The sequence below is a fragment of the Mycteria americana genome, chromosome 9, assembly GCF_035582795.1.
Source record: "Mycteria americana isolate JAX WOST 10 ecotype Jacksonville Zoo and Gardens chromosome 9, USCA_MyAme_1.0, whole genome shotgun sequence".
NCBI classification, from domain to species: domain Eukaryota; kingdom Metazoa; phylum Chordata; class Aves; order Ciconiiformes; family Ciconiidae; genus Mycteria; species Mycteria americana.
In genome coordinates this window covers 36,918,859-36,941,631 of record NC_134373.1, presented here as the reverse complement: position 1 = coordinate 36,941,631, position 22,773 = coordinate 36,918,859, and the positions used below count along the sequence as shown (strand labels likewise).

Genomic DNA, 22,773 nt, shown 5'->3' with positions numbered 1-22,773 from the left:
TGGGCGTTGAAGAAGAGTATGTAGTTGTTCAGAACAGTAAGCACAATGTTTCAGAAAGCTTTTCAAGGCTTCCTAAAAAAAAATAGTCCCCTGGGAATCAAACAGGGTCAAAACAATCCCTGTAAAAGCTATAAGATTGGCTATCTGAGTAACAGCAAATGTTGAGAGACGTTTTCTACTGTAACTTAAAGATAACATTGCTTGACAGAGCAATAAGTTGCCCAAAAAGCTGGTTATTAAAAGAAATAAACTTGGAGGTGGAACTGACTTTTCTATATAGTTATGTAGAATTTTGTGTTTAGTCGATTTAAACGTGTTCTGCATTTAGGCAGCAAATGTTCTCAGCTCTTCAGTTTTGCTGTATTTGAATGCAGAAAAGTCGAGTTATCTCTTCTCTGCAGCAGTTCAGGCAGGTGATCTGTTATGTGTCCACCCATGTGTTTTCAAGGCTGAAGGAAGGAGAACTTTGGAAAGCAATAAAATGATGTTCAAGTTCCTTGATGTTATCAGGCATGAGGACGCACATTGTTGCTGCTGTCTGAATTCACATAATAGCCACTTTTCCAAGTGGGCAAGATGCCACATCTCAGATTTCCTTTATGCACCCAAGAATTAGAGCACAAACATGCGTCTTGCTGTCCTGCACACCCTGAGCTGTGGTGGTACCCAGCCCCAGAAATGCAGATAACTCTGCTTTTGTTATTTTCTTCATCCAGAGCTGTGCCAGGATTTCTCTTAAGCTAAAAAAGGCCAAGAGGAGATGAAAAGCATTGTCTACTTATTTTATCTTCCTCTGAAATGGGGGCAGTATCAGCAAATGTCAATTGATGTTCAAGCACAAAGGGGAACATAAGCATTGCAGGAAATGTTTCCACATGACCTTTCTCCAACTAATTGTTTGACTATTTTTTGTATTCATCAATTTATTCGTTTATCTATTGACTGAAAGTCCTGATTTGTTATCATTCTAGTGTCAGCTAGTTCTGGGAACGTTTATCTGTTTAACAGATAATTTCAGTTAAATATTACTTCTACTGTAATATAAGTAGTGTGGAATAACTTTCTGAAGAAGGTCCAGAAATGGAGGTGATTTGTAAGACAGTCGTCTTCTTTCTGTTAGTCTGTCCCAGCCTTGGGATAGACAGGGAACTTGCTCAGAATTTTATTGCCATTGCTGGACCTTTACCTAGCAAGTTAGTAAGTAGATTGCATCTGCAGAACCAAGTCCTACCCGAGGAAGATCAGGGCCCTGCCGTGGCTGAAGCCCATGATTACCTGTGCCAAGATCTTGTGCCTCCTGAGCTGCCCCAGTACTTCTCCCACCTTTATGAGATGGGGGTGACGCATTACAAAGTCTTCCTGCCATGGGCACACATTCTTCCGAAGGGGGATGCCAGGAAGCCAGATGACGCTCAAGTGCAGTGCTACCGGGAGCTGCTCGAGACCCTGGTTGCTGCAGACCTCAGGCCAGTGGTAGTTCTGCATCACCAGCATGTCCCTGGAACTGTGGCTGCACAGGCTATGGGTAGGACAGCCAACGCTTTTGCTGACCTTTTTGTGGAATATGCAGAGTTCAGCTTCCATGTTTTTGGGGACCTGGTCGATGTGTGGCTCACCTTCAGCAACCTGCCGGAGGTCCTTAAAAGCCTGCCTTACGATGACCCCCAGGACCAAGCCCAGGCCCTAGCTGACGCTCATGAAAGAGCTTACACCATCTACCACGAGAAATACTCACCAACAGGTAAGAAAAATGGGGAGAGGGATTTTTTTATATGACTTTTTCACAAATATTTCATGATTGGATTAAATGGCCACTGCTACATGCAATCTCTGTGTGAATATGCTATCAGTGCTTTCAGAATTGCATAGAAATCCTTGAGTAACAGGTTCCTTCAAATCCCTTATTTTGATAATTGTTTTATAATTTACTGGTAACTGCATTTTACTTGAAATGATAGCCAAAATAGTTGGGGATAATATATATGTGTATGTATGCATATTTATATTTAATGTTTTAAGCATCAGGGAAGTATTAATGAGCCTCCAGTTAATTTGAGCAGCAGAAACTAGTACTTCAAAACCAAACATTATAATACTTTTATATGCTTTTTCTCTAAGGGCTGTTGTCCATGTGCTCTTAATTTAAAGACCAGCAGATGCCTCCAATGAACTGTAGTCTCATACTGTTCATATACCAAACCTTAAATGTGTTGTGTAATAAAAGTGAGACCGAGACTTAGGAAGAATCTTTGATTCCTGCCCAGTCATCTCATTTTTAAAGCCTTATTACTTATTTCAATGTCATTGAAAACTGGAATGTAATTGCTACCTTTTCCGCTAAGAGAGGAAGCTCATGCCATCAGTCAGTGGCTGAGCTATAATCTCTTATGTATGATGAGTGCAGGCTTTTCCATTAAGGCATGATGTGTTCCCAGGGAATACAGCTTTGGAGGTCCAGATCTAGCTGAAGAATCAGGTCAAATTCAACTATCAGCCTTCCACCTAAAAGGTGGAAATCTTTGCAAATGTATTGACAAAATCCACTTAAACAAAACTGATCATGGTTTAAAATGACATTTCTCATTTAATCAAAGGGAAATTATTTTATTTAACTTTAAAAAGTTAAATAAAGCAACATGAAACAAAATACTTACTTTTTAGTATAAAATGAAAATTAATTATCTTTATCAGTTACAAATTACTTTAAAATTACTCAAATCCAGTCTTATTCTATTTTTTTCTTTGTACAATGAGAAGGTCATAATAATCAAGCTATTTTGTACATAATGTATTTTTGTGTACCTCTTCCTGACCCACAGAGGAAAGACTAAAAAATTCCTGAAATGTACCTCAAACCATGAAGAAACAAGGCACAAGAAGTCTCCTGTGAGATAATAATAGTGTGAGGAAGTCTGCAATGTCCTTCATTTTTTCCAACATCCCATTGCAGACACTGGGGTTTTAAAGTAATTACGTCTTAACTCTACCTCTGTTACACAGAGCAAGAGAATTTCACCACTGTAGAACCACCACAAAGGCATGAAAATTAAAGGTATTACTTACAATTATTCATGGAGTGGAAGGGCACCCACTGGACAGCTGTATTCAGATCCACCTTCCTGCAAGCAACAGTGCTAAGATGTTTATGAGCAGTCATGATAAGACAAGATTTATTGACAAAGACTCCTTAAAGTCTGCCTTTGAATTTCTTCAACTTTCTTCAACCTTCTTCAACTCTCTGTTGAAATCATAGTGGGTATTCTGAAATGAGCTACCTAGGGCACTGTCTGACCCACATCTTCAAAAATTTCCAACTGATTTTAAAATAACTGCACTGAACTGAAATTTTTTATTTGTCCTTAACATTACTAATAGACTGCCTCTGGTTTTTTTCAAGGTGGAAAGCTGTCCATTGATTTAGGACTGGGTCATGTCTTGGATAGTGCTTCATCAGAATTGCTTTCAGTTTCTCTTCAGGTAACAGCTTAATGGAAATTATTCCCAAACTTATATAAATTTGAATTTATTTAACTTGATTTTTATGTATGGGATCAAGTGACTTGTTGCAAATTAAATAAAATTTTAGGAAGTTGACCAACTGACCAATTTGGTAAATTTTACTTATTTGATTAATCTGATCATGTGAAGCTCACTGATTTTAAAAATGACTTCAGCATCCTTTCTTCGCTAGCAAGCACTGATTAAGATATATGGAGAAATATTTGCTCTCATAATTGGCAATTTTAGCAATATATGCTCTCATAATTTAGCTCTCATAATTTAGCAATTTTAGCTTAAATGACAAGGCGTCTGCAAAAAGCATATACATTGTTATTTTCTTTGCAAGTCTACTTAATGCACCACCAAATAAAAAAGATACTTTATTTTAAATAACCACTATTTTAAAAAACCCTGCTTATTATGTGAAAACACAGATGGAGCTGAGCTAAAAGTTATCTAGCTGCACAGGGATGACATAACATGAGGAGAACATAATCTCTACGAAGATGATGACATCCTTTCTGTAAAGACCAAACCCTCTGTTAGTAGCTGTCTTCACCTAGAGGATGTTGATGTAGGACGTAGCGAACAGATGGCAGTGAAGGTTTTCGGCTTGTATTCACAATCCTTCAAAATTTAGTAATAGGGTAAGCAATATTGTAGGCATGGCATTTCAAAGATATAAGCAAGGTGTGGTTTGTAGGGAGAGGAAAGATGTTGTATTAGATAAGCTGACTAAACTAGAAGAAAACCTTGGACTGAAAAACAAGCTGAAAGCTTATCAGGTTTTTTCCAGCTTCATCAGCTGGTTTAATAAAAATACTATCTATTCCCTTGAACTTGATGACTTAAAGTGGGATAATGCTTGTAGTTTGGAATGATTAAAGATTTCTGAAGTGGACTTTCTCCAAAGGATTATTGATAAGGCCTACCTGAACCACATAGTTGCAAAGGTTTCTCTGTCTGATTAATCACAGACTTCTTCAGTCTTACTAATTAAAGAATCAACTGTAAATCATTAATATTAAAATTCATAAGATACTCCTAGAATTTCCTTTAGCTGTTTAGTTTTTACTTTGTTTAGAAGGAGAGACACAAAACGCATTTTCCCATACAGTAGCCAGTTCGTACTCATTATATTATCCAGAGGTCCCATATAGCTGTATGGCTTCTTATTCCAGCAATGTATCTTTATCAAATATTTTACAATTTTATATATTTTTAACATAATACCTGCAATAATTGCATTTTACTCCACAGTTATTCTTTTCCTTTTCTTGTTTCCAGGATTCAGTAGACTTTCTGTCTCTCAGCCTTCAGTACTGTTGTGGAAATGAAACAGATTTCTACAAGAAATTGAGTGAATTCCAGGTAACATTATGCACAGTGTTCAAAGTATAGCAGCAGCAACAGACCGTAAATAGAAGGGGAATTTCATGTTTCTTGATGCGTGTCTAAACAGTTCTGATTTGCTGTGACAGCTCAGAAAACAGCTACGCTAGGAAACAGCTGCATACTGCTCACTTACTTCTCTGTTGTTATTCTGACTTTAAAACAGGTGTTCGAAAGTGCTGGAAAGGATCATCTTGGTCAGTGCTCATTATTGATGCATTAACAACTGGAATGGCAGAATTCTTTTGTGCAGGACTGAAAAACATTTTCTCTCCTAAGTGTTTGATAAGCTCTTAGGCTAATACCTATACACTAAAAGACACTATTTCATTCTAGCACGTGTTCTGCAATTGTACTACCAAACTTTGCAACTCCTCATCAGTAGAGGCAGTGCTAGAAACGTCAATGAGGATGAGTTTCTGAAAGGATTAGATCACATGGCAGCAACAATGTCAGTGATGCTATAGGCTAGTACCTGATATTAAACCTCTGGTAGTGAATTGCATTCTTAAAAGCCATAAGACGAGAGTCATCCAGCAACTGCGTAGCAGAATAAGGAGCTACCCATGTGACTCATTCTCTTTAGGGTCCCAGCATGCTGCAGTTCTCTCAAAATCTGGCGTGGGCCATTTATGGCATCAGATTCTTACCAAGTAAGCTTTCAAAAAAGGACATAGTTCCTTGTGCCTTTTCAATGACAGGTTGAACACTGAAGGTGTCTGGGGTTTATGCTTTGATTTGCATTGGGCTTTTTTTGGATCAGAGAAAAATGGTGGGTGGTATTTAATGCTTACTCTGTTGATTTATGAATTTAACTTTGAAGAACTTTATCACCGATTCTCAGTCTCAGTCTTCTAGGTATTTCCTATGCTGTGTTAAAAGCAACAAATGCGAGAGCATGGTTCTACTAGCTGGCTGATGCTTCTTTTCATACAAGTCTCTGACTTCTGGTTTTGCAGAATGTCTGGAAGGACACAGAGATCTTGGTTTTTAGTCTAAAGTTCCTTGATTGTGGTTCCATGGAAGAGAATCCTTTCATACCAGTAGCTGCCATTGTCACAGGTGAGTGACATATTTCAAGAAGGATGGAGAGTTTTTCACCTAAGGTCTGCATGGCAAATTATAGAGGAAATTCAAAATTGTCCCGTCCAGACTGCTGCTATTAGATGAAACAACTTTATGGTTTCTTTCATAGCCTTCTTGGAAAATTAAGGGCGGATGGTGAGTGTTGAGGGACAGGAAACAGGAAATCTTTACCAAAGCTGTTCATCATTTTCATCAGCCTCAAGTTGCACCAGGGGAGGTTTAGATTGGATATTGGGAAAAATTTCTTCACTGAAGGTGTTGTCAAGCATTGGAAGGGGCTGCCCAGGGAAGTGGTTGAGTCCCCATTCCTGGAGGTATTTAAAAGACGTGTAGATGTGGCACTCAGGGACACGGTTTAATGGTGCACTTGGCAGTGTTAGGTTTCCAATTGGACTCGATGATCTTAAAGGTCTTTTCCAACCTAAATGATTCTATGATTCTATGATCATTTTTTTAACATGAAATTGTACAAATCTAATAAAAACCCAACATATTTGATCTGAGAAAAATAGCTGTTAGTTATGGAAATGCACCATGTTTCTAAAGGTGTGATTGTATGTACAAGTATTGTCATGCAGTCCATGGCATCTAAGCTGTGACTAAGTCCATCACTTACCATTTGTTTGCTTTCAGCTATTAATAAAGAAGAGACCCGTACGATTGGGTATGATGTTAATGAGTTCTTAGACTTCTCATCATCTCATGTTTTAAGGTAAGGTTTTTATCCCTTAAATCAGATACTGTAATAAAATGGTGTCCTCTAGAAACCTATGTGCAGGCAGACAGAAGACAGTTTTAGTGGTAAAGTCTGCTGTTAGTTACTGGAGGGACTGGAAAGGAATGCCCTTCCGCTGAGCCCAGTCTCTTGCTATTACAGGCAATCTTCTATCCTACTATTACAGGCAATGTAATCCTCTTCCACTCTCTCATCCTTGGTTACCCAGATTGCAGGTTCAAGCCAGTAGTAATAGGCACATTTTCAAAGAAAGAAAGAAAAGAAAGAAAGAAAAGAAAGAAAGAAAAGAAAGAAAGAAAAGAAAGAAAGAAAAGAAAGAAAGAAAAGAAAGAAAGAAAAGAAAGAAAAGAAAGAAAGAAAAGAAAGAAAGAAAAGAAAGAAAGAAAAGAAAGAAAAGAAAGAAAGAAAGAAAGAAAGAAAGAAAGAAAGAAAAGAAAGAAAGAAAGAAAAGACAGAGAAAGCAAGCAAGCAGAGGCTTTCATAGGAGAGAAGCCAGTTGGGCCTACAGAAGTGTAGGAGATGTCATTGTGCAGGGAGAAGCTAAGGATTACAGAAGCAGGATTGATTAGTTTTAGCTTATCCCATGGACACTCAGAAGAGCAGTTGTAGCATGTGAAATCGCTACACACTGCAAGGATTTTGTTTGCACCTTTGACCTAGCTGTAACGAATTATGAGAATCCACCTGCAAAGAAATGTATTAGATATACAGCTCTTGAGCAGCTCTGCAGTTAGCTCATTGCACTCCACCTTCATCTGCTAGACAGTAGGTTGGATTGATCAGATGGCAAAGGAACTATACCCTAAGTGGCTTATGTCAGCTGAATGGGAAGCAAACGATTCTTTTATCCTCCGTGTTTGCAAGTTCTGTGGCACTGGCATCCACCTTGGAGATTGTAACTTCTTTTTATTCTATTTCCAGCAAAACAAATACTCTACAGGAGAATCCAGATGCTGTTCTTGCCCCTCGCTCCTCCTATCAAACAGTTTGGGAAATGTTTGCTAAACAGTCTGAATTGGAGAGGGATTCTTTTCTGCAAGATGTTTTTCCAAGTGGTTTCCTCTGGGGCACATCCACAGGTGCCTTTAACATTGAAGGAGCTTGGGCAGAGGATGGGAAAGGAGAGAGCATCTGGGATCAGTTTGGGCATGCAGGTCATGTCTACATGAACCAAACAGCAGACGTGGCATGTGACAGCTACTATAAAACCAGCTATGACGTTTACCTACTTAGGGGTCTTCATCCCCAACTGCACAAATTCTCTGTATCCTGGCCCAGAATTTTCCCTGCTGGCACCAATGAGACCATCAACTCCAAGGGTGTGGATTATTACAACCAATTAATTAACCGGTTGCTAGACTCTAACATTGAGCCCATGGTGACTCTGTTCCACTGGGACCTCCCACAAGCTCTTCAGGTTCTTGGTGGCTGGCAGAATGACAGTATCATAGATGCTTTTGTAAACTATGCAGACTTCTGCTTTGCTGCTTTTGGGGATCGGGTCAAGTTCTGGATTACTTTCCACGAGCCTTGGGTTATCAGCTACGCTGGCTATGGCACCGGAGAGCATCCTCCAGGAATCACTGACCCAGGAGTAGCATCTTACAAGGTAGGGACAGAGGAGTAACTAGGATCCTGCAGCTGCCGTTGTGTTGTTTTCCTCTGATGGTTCTGTACTTTAACTATGTTTAAGCCTAATGTGGCCTCCGAGACAACTATTTGCTTGTTGGATTTATGATACTTGCAAAAAAATGGGGTAGTTAATGGGTGCTAAATGTCTTTATTTTATTTTTCTGTTCTGAAAGTTGGTGTTGATGGATAGCCAGATTCTTCTGCTTAATCCAAAACCTGCTGCACTCTCTGGCTATTATTATTTGTCTTGTTAAGGTTTCTTCTTCTGGATGGAGATTACATTCTCACATGGCAAAAGTCTCAATGCTTAAGAGTTCTTGTGCAAAGCCGTGTGTCACATATCCCTCTGCTTTCTGCCCCCAGGTGGCTCACACAATTGTCAAGGCTCATGCCAAGGTCTGGCACCTGTATAACGACAAATACCGCTCTCAGCAACTGGGAAAGGTGGGGCTGGTGCTGAACTCGGATTGGGCTGAACCCAAGACTTCAACCAACTCTGAGGACGTGAGGGCATCTGAGAGGTACCTGCAGTTCATGCTTGGCTGGTTCGCTCACCCTATATTTGTTAATGGTGATTACCCAGATATCCTGAAGGCTCAGATCCAGGAAGTAAACCAGCAGTGCTCCACAACAGTTGCACAGCTGCCTCTGTTTACAGAAGAGGAGAAGTCCTGGGTGAAAGGGACTGCAGATTTTTTTGGTCTTTCCCATTACACTTCCCGCCTGGTCAGTGCTGTGACTAATGGGACCTGCACACCAGGCTATGAGAGCATTGGGAACTTCTCCTTGCATGTAGATCCTTCTTGGCCACAGACTGCCTCTTCTTGGATCCATGTGGTCCCTTGGGGATTAAGAAGGCTGCTGAAGTTTGTGTCCCAGGAATATACAGGGACAAAGATCCCAATTTACATAGCAGGAAATGGTATGCCGACAGAAGACGTAGGGGATCTTATTAATGACACTCTGCGAGTGGATTATTTCCGCCGGTACATCAATGAGGCTCTAAAAGGTATGGAGAAATTTAAATTTTTTTTTTTAATAATGGCAACTAGTTATTCTATCACTTCCATGGTGGTTAGCTTTAAAACATCACCACTTGTGTAGCGATACGAGGTCAGCTGCCTATTGTGTATGTAGTGGCACTTCATGTACTTCAACCTATCTGGTGTCCAGATATGGAACTCTCCTTTCTGTTTAGTTATGGGAACAGGTTTTTCATATGTACAGATTAATGTAGCCTGGACCCTAGTGTCAGTCCCTCTGTGAGAACAGTGTTTATATACTTCAGCTCAAAGATGATTTGCCTGCAGGCAGGCTCCTGCCTACAGAGATCTCATAGATCAGGACTGAATGATGTCTTTACTGATTAAGCAGCTCTAACTGGCAGCATCCTGTACCATTTCAGGTTAGAATTTTTAGGGAGAAATTTATATCTCAATCATTTTGAGCAAGGTTCAAGGTATGCCTGTATCTTGCAAACTGCTTATCAATTGATGTAAAAATGATATTAGTTACTGAAGTTCTGGACAGAGATTTGAGATTAGAGATTTCAAAGATAGAGATTTGAGATTTCAAAGATATAGAGATTTGAGATTTCAAATAGAGATTTGACTGGTACTCTCTTGAGACACACAAATCAATACTGTCAGGAAAACTATTAAATATGCAGTATTAAATATGTTGGTCATCAGTATACAGCATTTGACCTTCTTGGCCTAGTTCTCAACTTACTGATAGAAGTGTTAGAAGAGCTATGGAAAACACAGTTTAGCATTGCTGTTATGCCTCAGCAGAAGTAAAGAAGGTGGACTGCATATGGGAAGTGAACTTTTCTGGAAGGAGAGAGATTCAGTGCTTTTTTGTAGGCAATGTGAGGAAGGATGCTGGACTTGCCTCTGCTGGTATTGGATATGCTGTTCTGCTAAAAGAAACTCTCTTGTGCTCAGGGAAGATAGGCAAGCACTAAATACACCTTATGTTTCAGCTTAACTATAGTGTTAAATCTAAAAGAGCACCGTATACCTAAGTAAGTTGATGAATTGTGCTTGAAAACAAGAACACAGGGAAAGGGATACCAGTGGCACAAGTGTCCTATACTCAAATATCTCTTGACTAATATTTCTTTTCTCACACATTTTTATCACTAAGCATTTGACAGCTCCTATTACAGTGCTGACTGCTTTTCTTGCCAGATACTCTAATTGTTTGGGGTTTTTTTGCCTAAAAGACCATTCGTACATGTTTGGCTTATCATACTGTTACCCTCAGTTGTGGTGCTTAAGTTGTGCTGTTCTGTATTCAGAAAATGTTCAAATGAATAACAGTGTCTTGTACTATTTCTGTGACAGCGGTAAAACTAGACACAGTTGATGTTCGGTCATATATTGCTCGATCCCTGGTTGATGGCTTTGAAGGCCCAGTGGGGTACAGCCTAAAATTTGGGCTACATCATGTGAATTTTGAAGACAGCAACAGACCAAGGACTCCCAAGGCATCTGCTTATTTCTATTCTAGTGTTATTGAAAAAAATGGTTTCCCATCCAAAGTCTTGGACAGATTTTCTACACCGGTGGTGTTTGACCTACCCATGCCATCAAAGCTGCCGAATTTACCAGCATCAGAAGTTCCCTCCAAAGCCAAGGTTGTCTGGCAGAAGTTTTCATCTCAAACAGACTTTGAAAGGGATATGTACTTTTATGGGACATTCCCAGAGGACTTTACATGGGGTGTGTCTTCTTCTGCCTACCAGGTAGAGGGAGGTTGGGATGCTGATGGCAAAGGACCCAGCATTTGGGATAACTTCACCCATATCCCAGGGAATATAAAGAATAATGATACTGGAGATATAGCTTGTGATAGCTACAACAAGGTGGAGGAAGATATTTACCTGCTGAGAGCTTTAGGGGTAAAGAACTATCGTTTCTCCCTGTCCTGGTCTCGAATCTTCCCCAGCGGAAGGAACAACTCAATAAACAGCCATGGAGTTGACTACTATAACCGTCTCATTGATGGACTGGTTGCAAACAACATCACTCCAATTGTCACTCTCTACCACTGGGACCTGCCACAAGCTCTCCAGGACATTGGTGGCTGGGAGAGCAGTGCGCTGATTGACCTGTTTGATAGTTTTGCGGACTTCTGTTTCCAGACCTTTGGGGACAGGGTGAAGTTCTGGATTACGTTCAATGAACCCCAAGTCATTGCCTGGGTTGGCTATGGTATTGGGGCATTTCCACCCAATGTCAATGACCCTGGCAGTGCTCCCTACAGGGTTGCTCACATCTTACTGAAAGCTCACGCCAAGGTCTACCACACATATGATGACAAATACAGAGCGAGCCAAGGAGGAGTCATCTCTCTGTGTCCCAACATTGACTGGGTTGAGCCGAAGACACCAAGCAATCCCAGGGACATAGAAGCTGCAGACCGGTACCTGCAGTTTTTGGTGGGGTGGTTTACACACCCGATTTTCAAAAATGGGGACTACCCTGAGGTCATGAAGTGGAAAGTTGGGAACAGGAGTGAGCTCCAGAACCTGCCATCATCTCGCCTACCGATTTTCACAGCAGAGGAGCGTGAATACATCAGGGGCACGGCAGATGTTTTCTGCTTCAACACCTACACCTCCAAAATTGTAACCCATGCAACGACCCGGTTGAGGCCTTTCTCTTATGAGTATGACCAAGAAGTTTTAACAACGGTTGACAGCTCCTGGCCTTCCTCAGCTATTACTGACCATCGTGCTGTGGCCTGGGGGCTGAGGAGGCTACTGAACTGGATCAAAGAAGAATATGGAAATCCCCCAATATACATAATGGAGAATGGGGTGGGGATAAAGACCAAATCGGATGTTGATGACAACACCAGGATATTTTACTACAAAACATACATTGATGAAGCTTTAAAAGGTACCAGTGTTTGCTTTTGTTCTGTTGGTGTTGTGTGTCTCCTCTCTAGATTTCTGGTTACTTTATTCCTCTGAAGAGTAGTTATTAAAAGTGATTGATATCAGTCTTTAAATATTCTGAACACAATATAAACATAGTGTTTCTTTCTATGATCTCCTTTGCATGGCTGTTTGGACTCAGTATCCTCCAACTACGAAGAGTCTCTTAATGATCTTAGTTGACCACTGGCAGCTTTAAGAAGCGAGAAGTGTGTATGGGCTTGCATGTGTATTCCTTGTGGTTCATTTACTGTGTGATTATACCACTGATGCTCTTCCATTTGTTTCTGGTCTTTCAGCTTACAAGTTGGATGGTGTTAATCTGAGAGGATACAACGCTTGGTCTTTTATGGATAACTTTGAATGGTTGAATGGTTATGATCCAAGATTTGGATTGCACCAGGTTGATTTTGACAATCCCAACAGGCCAAGAACCCCAAAGCGCTCTGCTGTGTACTATGCAGAAATCATCCACAATAATGGTATCCCATTGCCAAAAGAAGATGAATTTTTATATGGAGAGTTTCCAAAGAACTTTTGGTGGAGTGTAGCAACTTCAGCATATCAGGTTAGGAAACCAAGACAGACTCTTAAAGTATCTGTGGGCAGTTAATTCATTTTGGATGAGACACCTACAGCTTTTGTAACATTAGGTTTTACCATAATTGAGGGTTAGTGTAACAACTGTAGTAAAACGGAGGAACTTGGAGATTTTTAAGGGCACGGTTATACCTCAGGAATTGAGACAGCAGCATGGGCTTCACAAGAGCCAGCCAACATGGAGCAGCAGATGAACTGAAACAATGCCTGTTCTGTGACATTGTACTTTGCTAATATGTCTTGCCTTGAGGCCCAAGAGGTCTTACTAGTTTGGTACAGCAAAAACATTGCTATTTCTAGCCTTAAGCTGATAAGTCAAACTATTGTGTGGTGCCACAAAGACTAACAGGCTGAATTCTTTGCTAGACCAAGACCTAAATTTGGGGTTTACTAACAATCCCCCCCTCCATCTTCAATTACAGATTGAGGGAGGATGGAGAGCAGATGGGAAAGGACTTAGCATTTGGGACCAATTTTCTCACACTCCCTTAAAAATCAGCAATGATGACACCGGAGATGTAGCTTGTGACAGCTACCACAAGATTGAGGAGGATGTGGAAATGCTAAAAAGCCTCAAGGTGTCTCACTATCGCTTTTCAATCTCCTGGTCCCGCATTCTCCCAGATGGGACCACCAGATACATCAATGAAATGGGACTGAACTACTATGAAAGGCTTGTCGATGCTCTTCTGGCAGCTAACATTATGCCTCAGGTAACTAAAAACCGTAACTTCCAGCTAACTAAAAAATAGCAGAACCCAAGTCTGATGCTCAGAGGATATGTGTGTGTTTCCATCCACACCCTCCTTCACAGAGAAATTGTTTTTCATTGTGTTGTGCAAGGAAACATGTTTTTTGCATAAGCAAATGAACTGGGAATATAGTGATATGTCAGAAATTACTACCAGAAAGATCACAGTAGCCTTACTGTTGGCTGTTTCCAATTACCTTCTCGTCCCTCATGTGCTTGGAAGAGGATTCTACAAGGACCTATGCAGTGATGTTTCCAGAGACTGAAGTGAGGCCAACTGACCTGTAGTTCCCAGGATCCTCCTTCTTGCCTTTCTTGGAGATGGGTGTAACATTATTATTTTCCCAGGAGTCAGGAAGCTCCACTGATCAGCATGGTTTGTCACACGTAATGGACAGTGACCTCACCACTGCATCAGTCAGCTCTTTCAGCACTGTTGAGTCAATCTGACCTGTCCCCATAGACCTGGGAACATGCAGCTTTTTTCTGCTTCTGCCTGTTGCTTCCCCACTGCTGGCTGTCCCTGTCCTCCCAAAACCACGCTGGTACACGGAGCGAGCGAGCGCACATGGCTGCACCAAACGCTGCATACGTGTGTATGCACACCATACAGGGGGCAATCCAGGAATATCTACACAAGCGTCAGATCATGCCTGAGCAAACCTGTGCCTTCACGGCATTGCTCTAGACTGGTCCAACGGATGTACCAGCCCAAACACGTGTCTATTGGACTGTATTTCATCTGAGAGTCAGTGCAGGTGCACCAGTTCTTCACTGACGAGTTCTTGCTATCACAAGGTTGTGGTGGTTTTTGGTAAAAGCTTCATCTTCACCATCAGGCAGTCCCTAGAGTTCAAGTCATTTCCCCATTTTAGGGGAAACACTGGCAAGAAGGTATTTTATTTGAGTGAATGAGTGCAAACTAAACACCGTTAGGAACAGCTAGCTGCAGAACAAAGCACAGTTTATTTATGAAAATGAGGGTGGGTTACTGCCCTTATTTCTGAAAGTGAGTGATTGGTTGAGTCCTTCTTCTTGCTGTCTTTCCCCACAGGTAACTCTCTACCATTGGGACCTCCCACAGGCACTGCAGAACCTCGGTGGGTGGGAGAATGATACTATAGTTCAGAGGTTTAAGGAATATGCTGAGCTCCTTTTCCAGAGACTAGGAGATAAAGTGAAATTTTGGATAACCCTCAATGAACCCTACAACACTGCATATCTTGGCTATGGCGTTGGCACAGCTGCTCCAGGTAAGACTGCTGGGCATAACCTCAGAGCCTTTGCAGCACTGTAGGCACAACTCTCTTTTATGCTGCAGCAGAGTAGATGCTAGGGGCTTACAAAGGTAGAGCAAGGAAGACGGTGTGGTGGGGATAAATGGGGTTTGGACTGCTGCGGTGTGGTGAACAGGTCCTTCTTTCACTTTGCCTGTCCACTCCAAGACCCATCCTCCTTCTTCCACTTCTCTAATCCACCCCTCCTCTGCAACCTCCAGACTACACTTGCTGTCTGGAGCAGACCCCATTTCCAGACCAGCTCCAGGACTGTGGAGAAGGGTTAGGGCTGAGGAGAGCCAAGCTCAGCTGTAGGGTAGAAGCAAGGGAAGGGAAGGAATGGGAGCTGGCCTGAACACACAGCTTTCTGCTCTCCACACTGGCAGCAGCCGCCTGTTGCTGGGGCTGGCAGCCCTAAACGGGCAGAGAGCTGAGCCAGCCCGTGTCCTGCCACAGGGGGAGGAAGGGGCGATGCGGGGTCCCACACAGCCTGCCCACTGCAGCTGTGCCTCCAGCTGCCTCTGCCAAAGCAGGGATCTCAGCCCAGGGCTCGGCCCAAGGGCACCAGGTGCTGCGCGTTTATTCATTTACTAGGGGCTGTTCTGGGTGTCCCGGGTGTTGTGTTAACCTGGGAAGCAGCCGATGCGAATGCTGGGAACTGCTGCTCCACTGCCCGTGTTGTCATGGTCTCTGCAGGCATCTCCGTTCGGCCAGGGCGAGCTCCCTATGTGGTGGGGCACAACTTAATAAAGGCCCACGCGGAAGCCTGGCACCTCTACAATGAGACCTACCGGGCAAAACAAGGAGGATTAATCTCTATCACCATCAACTCTGACTGGGCAGAACCAAGGAACCCATACAACCAGGATGACATCGATGCTGCCAGACAATACTTGCAGGTACAGAGGGACACCTGGTCACAGCTCTCCCTACTGCTCCCGGGTTTGCTCATGGTGGCACCCCCATCCTGGGTGCTGGAGATGCCCAAAACCCAGGTCAGCATCTCACCATGCCAGCATGAAAGAAAAGGATGAGCCAGAGGCATCTCTGCACGGAAATGTATCACCCTCTTCTGGTGGCTGATCAAGTATGCAATAGAAATGAGACAAAATACAACTGCAGTGCCAAAAGCTTATTAAATTTGTTGCCGTTAAATGGGCATCCCTGCATATCTCCATGTGCCTGTTCATTGAAATGGTTAAATGGAGAAATTGTTAAATCCCTTGTTTTGATACATAATTTATCCTTCTCCCTTATTTCCTGGCTTAGTTTTTTCTAGGTTGGTTTGCTCATCCCATTTTCAAAAATGGCGATTATAACGAAGTGATGAAAACGAGGATTCGGGAACGCAGTCTGGCTCAGGGCCTGAGCCAGTCCCGGTAGGAGCCCAGGCACATACTTGCTTTTGTTTTACTTGCTGTGCTGGAACCTGCTTTTCTGAAAGAAGTGCTAAATTTCAATGATTCTATTGTGATGTTACTGTAAAAATCTTACTATATCCTCACAGAAAAACTCTAGCATACATTTTGCTGTCTCTAGCTGCCTTGCAAACTAAATTTACTAATATAACATATCTTTGGGTTAATAAGTTGGCAGCTCAGAGTGATATAGTAAATGCTCTGCATTAGACACAGTGTTTTACCTGACCATGGTAAATCTGTTTTAACTGTTCTTAAGATGATGTCCTGAACTCGAGCACTGAGAACTCCTTGGTGCCTCTGAATTATGTTTCCTATTTTCCATTCCCCTTAATTATTCTCAACCCTATTGCGCTAGCAGTGCTCCAGCATGAATGTTTTTCCTTTTCTCTCCCTTTTTAGACACATATAAGGAAAGCACTCTTTTTCCCCTCTTCACTTTAATAGCAATTTGGTGGGGTGTATTAGATCTGGGGCTATTCCCGATCATTCCTCTCTGAAAATGTGAAAGACCAGTTGTTTTGAAATTGGGGAGATGGTGGAAGAGTCAGTGTGTGCTCTGCAGCAAAGGCAGGTCTATTTATGCTTTTATATGTGCCTAAAACTCTTGCATTCTTGAGCACTTTTTTTGACACGTTATTTCTTCTCTGGCGGTTGCTGCCATTAATAAGACAGCAAAGTCGCTGTGTGTTGCTTTATGAGATAACGTGCCCAAGCATCTCAATCTGGGGAAGAAGTCCTGTCCTCAGTCTAAGACTGCAAACTCTCAAGCATCACCAAATTGCCAGGAGCACCGGCTGCATTTTCAGCAGGGAAATTTCAGCCTAGGGACCCAATTCCCAGGAGAATTTTCTCCCTCTTCTGTCTAAAAGAAAACCCTCGCCCCTTGCTCCAGGGTACCCTGGATGTCCCTGACTCCATTTCTTACTCTGTGCAGGGCTGCAGATCCCAAAGGGGGATGTTCTTCGCTGAGGAGGCCTCCCTCTTGAAGGGAACCAAGCGCTTTGGGATTAAATGGTAGAGTCCAGACAGAGCCTAGTTCCCAGTTTCTCCTGGGTTTTCCCATGTTCCTCCAGAAGGATCATGGTACCTCCCCTTGTGCTTGTGGTGCTGGTACTAGGGATACCAGCATTACATACGGAGTGTGTTCAAGTGTGGATCTTGGGGAGAAAGCTCAGAAGTTTTTATGGTTTTCGCATAGAAGCCAGAGTTTATGAGACGACCCTGTATTAGCCTTTACCATGACCTACCAAGTACTACTACTGCCACAGAGAAGAGCTCCTCTGGCAGCAGATGCCTGCTCCCCTGCTGCCATGAAGCACATCTTAGCACAGATGGCTGGCCGCACCTTCCGTGCGTGCAAGCAGGAGTACAGTGTTTTGAGGGGGCTTGTGACTGCTCCCCTGCGTGGGGACAGGACCCCTGCACGTCGCTGGCTGCTAGGAGGCTCCATTTCATGCTTCCCTCTGTCAGAGCTAGTCATGCTCTTGCAGGAGGGTGGGCTGAGACGGGTCACTTGCGAGCACTGCAGCTCTGGATCTCCACAGGGTTGTGGTAAGCTCCTGACAACCAAAATGGTTGTCCCCAGTTCCTCCCAACACATTCCTGACTGGGCAAACACTGTTTCCTGTCTTATAAAGCAAGAGGATGGTCAAGCTTCTTGTTTGACCATGAGCAGGACCTCTAGCCATCAGGTGTCTCTTTTCTGGTCGGTGGAAGGTCTTGGAGAACGTTAGAGCAGGCAGCATGACTTGCATATTCTAGCAAAAGCTTAGTTTAGTTTATACAATCAGATTAGGGAGGGGTAGAAGCAAAAGAAGGGGCAATCCTGAGAAGACTTACATTTTGAGGGGTTTATGCTTTTCTCTGTTTTCTATTGCAGACTTCCAGAATTTACTGAAAGTGAAAAGCAAAGAATTAAAGGCACATATGACTACTTTGGTCTAAATCATTATACTACGGTTTTAACATACAACGTAAACTATCCTGCTGGTGTTCTGTCATATGACTCTGATAGGTAAGAGATGAATGTAAATTGCTGGTCAAGTAAAATATGCACACCTGGAGCCTGGGCCAACTGAGCAATATAAACTGATAGCAAATAAAGCTGTGAGACAAGTATTTTAAGCTGTTATAACCAATAATAGGGAAAATATCCCCAAACAGTATCTGTGATACTGTTATTTTCACAGAAGTCCAGCAACAGCCCTTTTTTTGCAGACCTGATGATAAACATGAATGTTTAAAAAACAGAACAAAGAAAATTAGACAATCTATTAAAGGAAGGAATCTGCACTTGTGAGTCTCCCAATGGTTTGGGATCAGCTGTAAACAGTATTTATCATATTTCCTGCCCCCAGTCTGCAGCTTGAACTGCTAGATTATCCTGGTTTATGGATACTGCTCCATTTGCTGTTAAACTGTTGTTAGTTCCCTCACCACATCGGGTAAATGTAAGTTCAAAGCCTAAATAGCTAAATGACTTCATGATTAAGTATACATAAGTCAAGATTTTTATTTAGACACCAGTTTCTTTCCCCGGCTTCAAAAGGTAAACAGTACGAGCTTACTAGTTTTTCTGATGAGAATTAAGGTAATGGAGAGACCACACACAGGGGTGAACATAGGCTGTTTTCCAAAACGTTTCCACAGAGAATATATGAAATTATTATAACTTCCCTTTGCTGCCGCATCTCAGCCCCTGTGGTTTAGCCACGTAGAAGGACGCTGGGCTTAGTCTTGCATTCCTGGACGTAAGTGTAAATGGCAATTTCGTGTGCTCAAGCACTGCGTTATATGTTGAACAGTAGAAATGGTGTCAAAGGAGAAAGATTTGGAGCTAACATCACATCCTCAGCCATAGTTGATCTAAGCAGAATATGATTGTGAAGCAAAGTATAAGTGTTTTCTAGAGGCTTGTGAGCACCAGCACTGCCTCAGCCCGCTGTGCTTTCGCCAGCTTGCCACGATGTCACCTCTGGTTCAGTTTTCCACAGGGCTCAGCACTGCCTTTCTCAGCCCTGCAGCAATGAGGTGCCAGGAACAGCGGCAGGCACCCGGGACGTGTCCCTTGATCAGTGTGTCCTCCTCTGCAGGGGTGTAGCTTCAGTAACGGACCGCAGCTGGCTGAACTCCGGTTCCTTCTGGCTAAAGGTGACACCCTTTGGTTTCCGAAAGCTCCTGAGATGGATAAAGAAAGAGTACAACAACCCTCCAATTTACGTGACTGAAAATGGGATCTCAGAAAGGGGAGCCTTAGGCTTCAATGACACTTGGCGAATGCATTACTATCGCAGCTACGTTAACGAAGCACTGAAAGGTAAGAGTGATTCTTTAAATCTGCTCATCCAAATCTCTAAAGAGCAGCAGTGTCTCGCCACAAGACTGATGCGTATAAAGCAAGTTGTGAAGAGCTGAAAGACCGCTGCCATCACACTTGCAAGTTGCACACCCGCATGGATTTACTCTGTATCCACTTCAGAGAGCCTTTGGGTTTAGCAGAAACTGGCCGTGGATAGCCACGACTTTGCAGGGAAAGGTGAGCTCAAGGAAGAGCAAACCCTGGGTGTAACAGGGTAACTGCAGCTTCCTTGTATAGCTGCATCTGGCAGGAGAAGGTTCCACTACTTGACAAGTAACTGTTGTGAATACCTATTTTGACTTCTAGTTTGACAACTGCTGTGTCTAAAAACTGTATTTAAAAAACAAAACAAAAAACAAACCCCAACCCAAACTGGTTTCAATTACAGCAGTGGTCAAGCAACGTCAGGGAAGGGCTTTTTCAGTTTGCTTTTCTGATGTACTGGGAGCTGCCAGCCATCCGTTCAGAAAGTGCTTGTTTTTACTGCCTTTTAGCAGCGAGGCCCCACATGCATTTGCTTAACCACTGGTTGCGTGTTGATGGCTTTTCTCCTCTATTCCTAAACCTTCGCTTATTGGACAAAAACTCTGATTTTTGGAGCAGAGAAAAGCAGTCTCCGATGCTGGCAGGCTGACTGAGCTACCCTGGTGGCTTGTCAGCTGTAATTTGGCAGCTGAACTACCTCAGAGCAACTGAGCTAAGGCAACATGCGGGAGAGGTGGGAATGGGGAGATGGCGGAACCAGCGAGGCCAATGTGACAGTAACCTCACTGTACTTGGTGCCCTGCTGCTGCAGTGTCCTGGAGCATCGTTGTGCCACTGCTGGCCTACCGGTGATGCCTCCTGTCACCCGGCTGCACAACTGACCTGTTCTGTCTGCTCCTGGTAACAGCTGTTCTCCTCGACGGGGTCGACTTACGAGGCTACACCGCGTGGACGCTGATGGACAACTTCGAGTGGGCTGTGGGCTTTGACGAAAGGTTTGGGTTCTATCACGTGAATTTCACAGACCCCAACTTGCCGCGGCACCCCAAGGCCTCTGCCAGGTATTACTCGCAGATCATAAACTGCAACGGGTTTCCAGACCCAGCAACAGGCCCACATCCCTGTCTGGCACTGGAGCCTGAAGGTAAGTGATGCAGCAGAAATTGTGCTTGTGTGTGTGTGTGCGCGTGCACACATCTGATTCTAATTCCAAAAGGTTTCCATCATCTGTAGTCTTTAAAGGCACCACCATTTTCTGCAATATTCTTTCTAAGGGCTCCAGTAGTGCACTGACTAGTCATCAGTCTTTGTTATGACTGAAGACGTTCACATGGAATTATATCCCTTCTGTAGGCACAACCAGAACGACGACTACATTTTGTGTGACAGCACCTCAATATGTGCCTGTCTCTAAAATGCAGCAAAAAAGTTATTCCATTCTACTTTTCTCTGATTAACAGAACTGCCTAAGGTGTTTTCCAAACCACACACAGATAGTATTCCCACACCATTTTTTCTAAACAATTCTGAATACTTTATACGAATCAGTGCTTTTGGGGCAGCCTTTGGAAATATTCTTTTGTCACTTACATTTTCTGAACTAGAGGAGTACATTGAACAGCAACCACTGTTAGTGCGGGGTTTTAAAATAATTGTTTTTATCAGCTTTTTTGGATGACCATGGCTGCCAGAGAATACTTGCCTCTCCTGGAGTCTCAAGAGTTACACTATGAGCCTCAGTTGTGCCTGTACTCTGAGCTAAATGGTGTCAATCACTGATCCCAAAGAATGATGGCTACTGCCAGAGTACAGAAGAGCGATGCTGAAAGCCTTGTAGAGGCAGGAAGCAGCAACACGCACACGCATGAAAGAGTTCACCCCAGGCTGTCTACTAATACTTTCTTATTGTTTTCCCCTGGACAGTGACACCAACAGACACCACACCAGGAGTGGCTGACAGCGTGCGCTTTTTGGGATTAGATTTAACATCACAAAGTGCAGAAATAGCACTGTATGTGCTTTTTGCTCTTTCTGCAGTTGGTGCATTGGGCTTGGCTCTTCTTGCATGTATGTACGGGAAATTATCCAAAAGATCCCATAAACAATCACCCATGGAACTTAGTAAACTGTAAAGTTTCCACTTGCTAAAGTGTTTGTTTGATTTGTTTTTTATTAAAAAAGCCTACAGCACCAGGAAAAGAAACCTAGTGCTTGTACTACTGCAGCTTTGCATCTTGCCTTCAAGATAGCTCCCCATCATTTTGTTGTTTGCTTACCAACTTTAAAATACAAAGGAAAATCTTCTGTTAACTGTCTCTCCCCAGGCATTATTGTCTTGATTTCTTAAAGACAAAAGTAAAATTGCTTGTTCCTATCTGCATAAGGATTCTGAACTTGACCTTTCATCTGTTCTTGCTTTGTCATCTCCCCTTGCATGATGCAGGTCTCTTCACAAGAAACTCTACTGCTTCTCAGTGTTTTTAAGAGAAGTTACTGTCTATACTGGTGAAAACTGGGCTAGGAGAACATACTGTTCTATTGCACCTATGGTATTGGTTTCTTTCCCCCTTTTTTATTTCATATACAGTATTTTTTTAATTATGTATCATAAATTATTAAAAATAATGGAAGTGGCCCCTAGTACTATGCCTTCACACTTGAACAGAGTGTGATACTTAATTAAATCTCCTTCAAGCAGGAATCCAAAGCAGCACAGGACACCCATAATATTTAGGTGTCTAACAATGAGACATGCAGTATTTGGGGTGGGGGAAGGAAGGCTGATATCCTTCCATGCAGGAAGGCCATGACCCCTCCTCCAAAATCAAAGTTTCCAGGCTCTTCTATTGTAGCCCCCTGCTACCAACACTTCCATTTTATGTGATGCAGACCCATCTTTTTTCTTCCTGGATCCAAAACACTATTTCAGATGTGTTTTACCAGATTTTAATATGAACAACTCTTGCATAAAGTTATTTAAACTGGAACAAAAAGTTTGTCTGCTATATTTTAAATTTCAGTGTATGATCCTAACTGCTTGCTTCCTTGTGACACCAGTACTTCAGAGGAACTTCACAAGAGAAGACAG

General features: G+C 42.7%; 1 protein-coding gene across 1 annotated transcript; it reads left to right on the top strand.

The window, feature by feature from the left end:
- The first annotated feature begins 1,080 nt into the window (after window positions 1-1,080).
- LCT (lactase) lies at window positions 1,081-21,817 on the top strand. Its single transcript, XM_075512116.1, has 17 exons — window positions 1,081-1,741; window positions 3,398-3,477; window positions 4,789-4,872; window positions 5,853-5,955; window positions 6,613-6,691; window positions 7,637-8,324; window positions 8,711-9,356; window positions 10,696-12,255; window positions 12,593-12,861; window positions 13,316-13,606; window positions 14,699-14,897; window positions 15,618-15,820; window positions 16,191-16,300; window positions 18,222-18,356; window positions 19,435-19,658; window positions 20,593-20,829; window positions 21,609-21,817. The coding sequence occupies exons 1-17, from the start codon at window positions 1,081-1,083 to the stop codon at window positions 21,815-21,817; spliced, it is 5,778 nt and encodes a 1,925-aa protein (XP_075368231.1).
- The last annotated feature ends 956 nt before the right edge of the window (window positions 21,818-22,773 follow it).

Excerpts from the sequence above, each read along its gene's own strand:
- LCT (XM_075512116.1), top strand. The coding sequence starts at position 1,081 with ATGGAGGTGATTTGTAAGACAGTCGTCTTCTTTCTGTTAGTCTGTCCC. Across the intron at positions 6,692-7,636 it reads TCATCATCTCATGTTTTAAG|CAAAACAAATACTCTACAGG; the intron begins GTAAGGTTTTTA and ends TTCTATTTCCAG. Across the intron at positions 20,830-21,608 it reads TCTGGCACTGGAGCCTGAAG|TGACACCAACAGACACCACA; the intron begins GTAAGTGATGCA and ends TCCCCTGGACAG.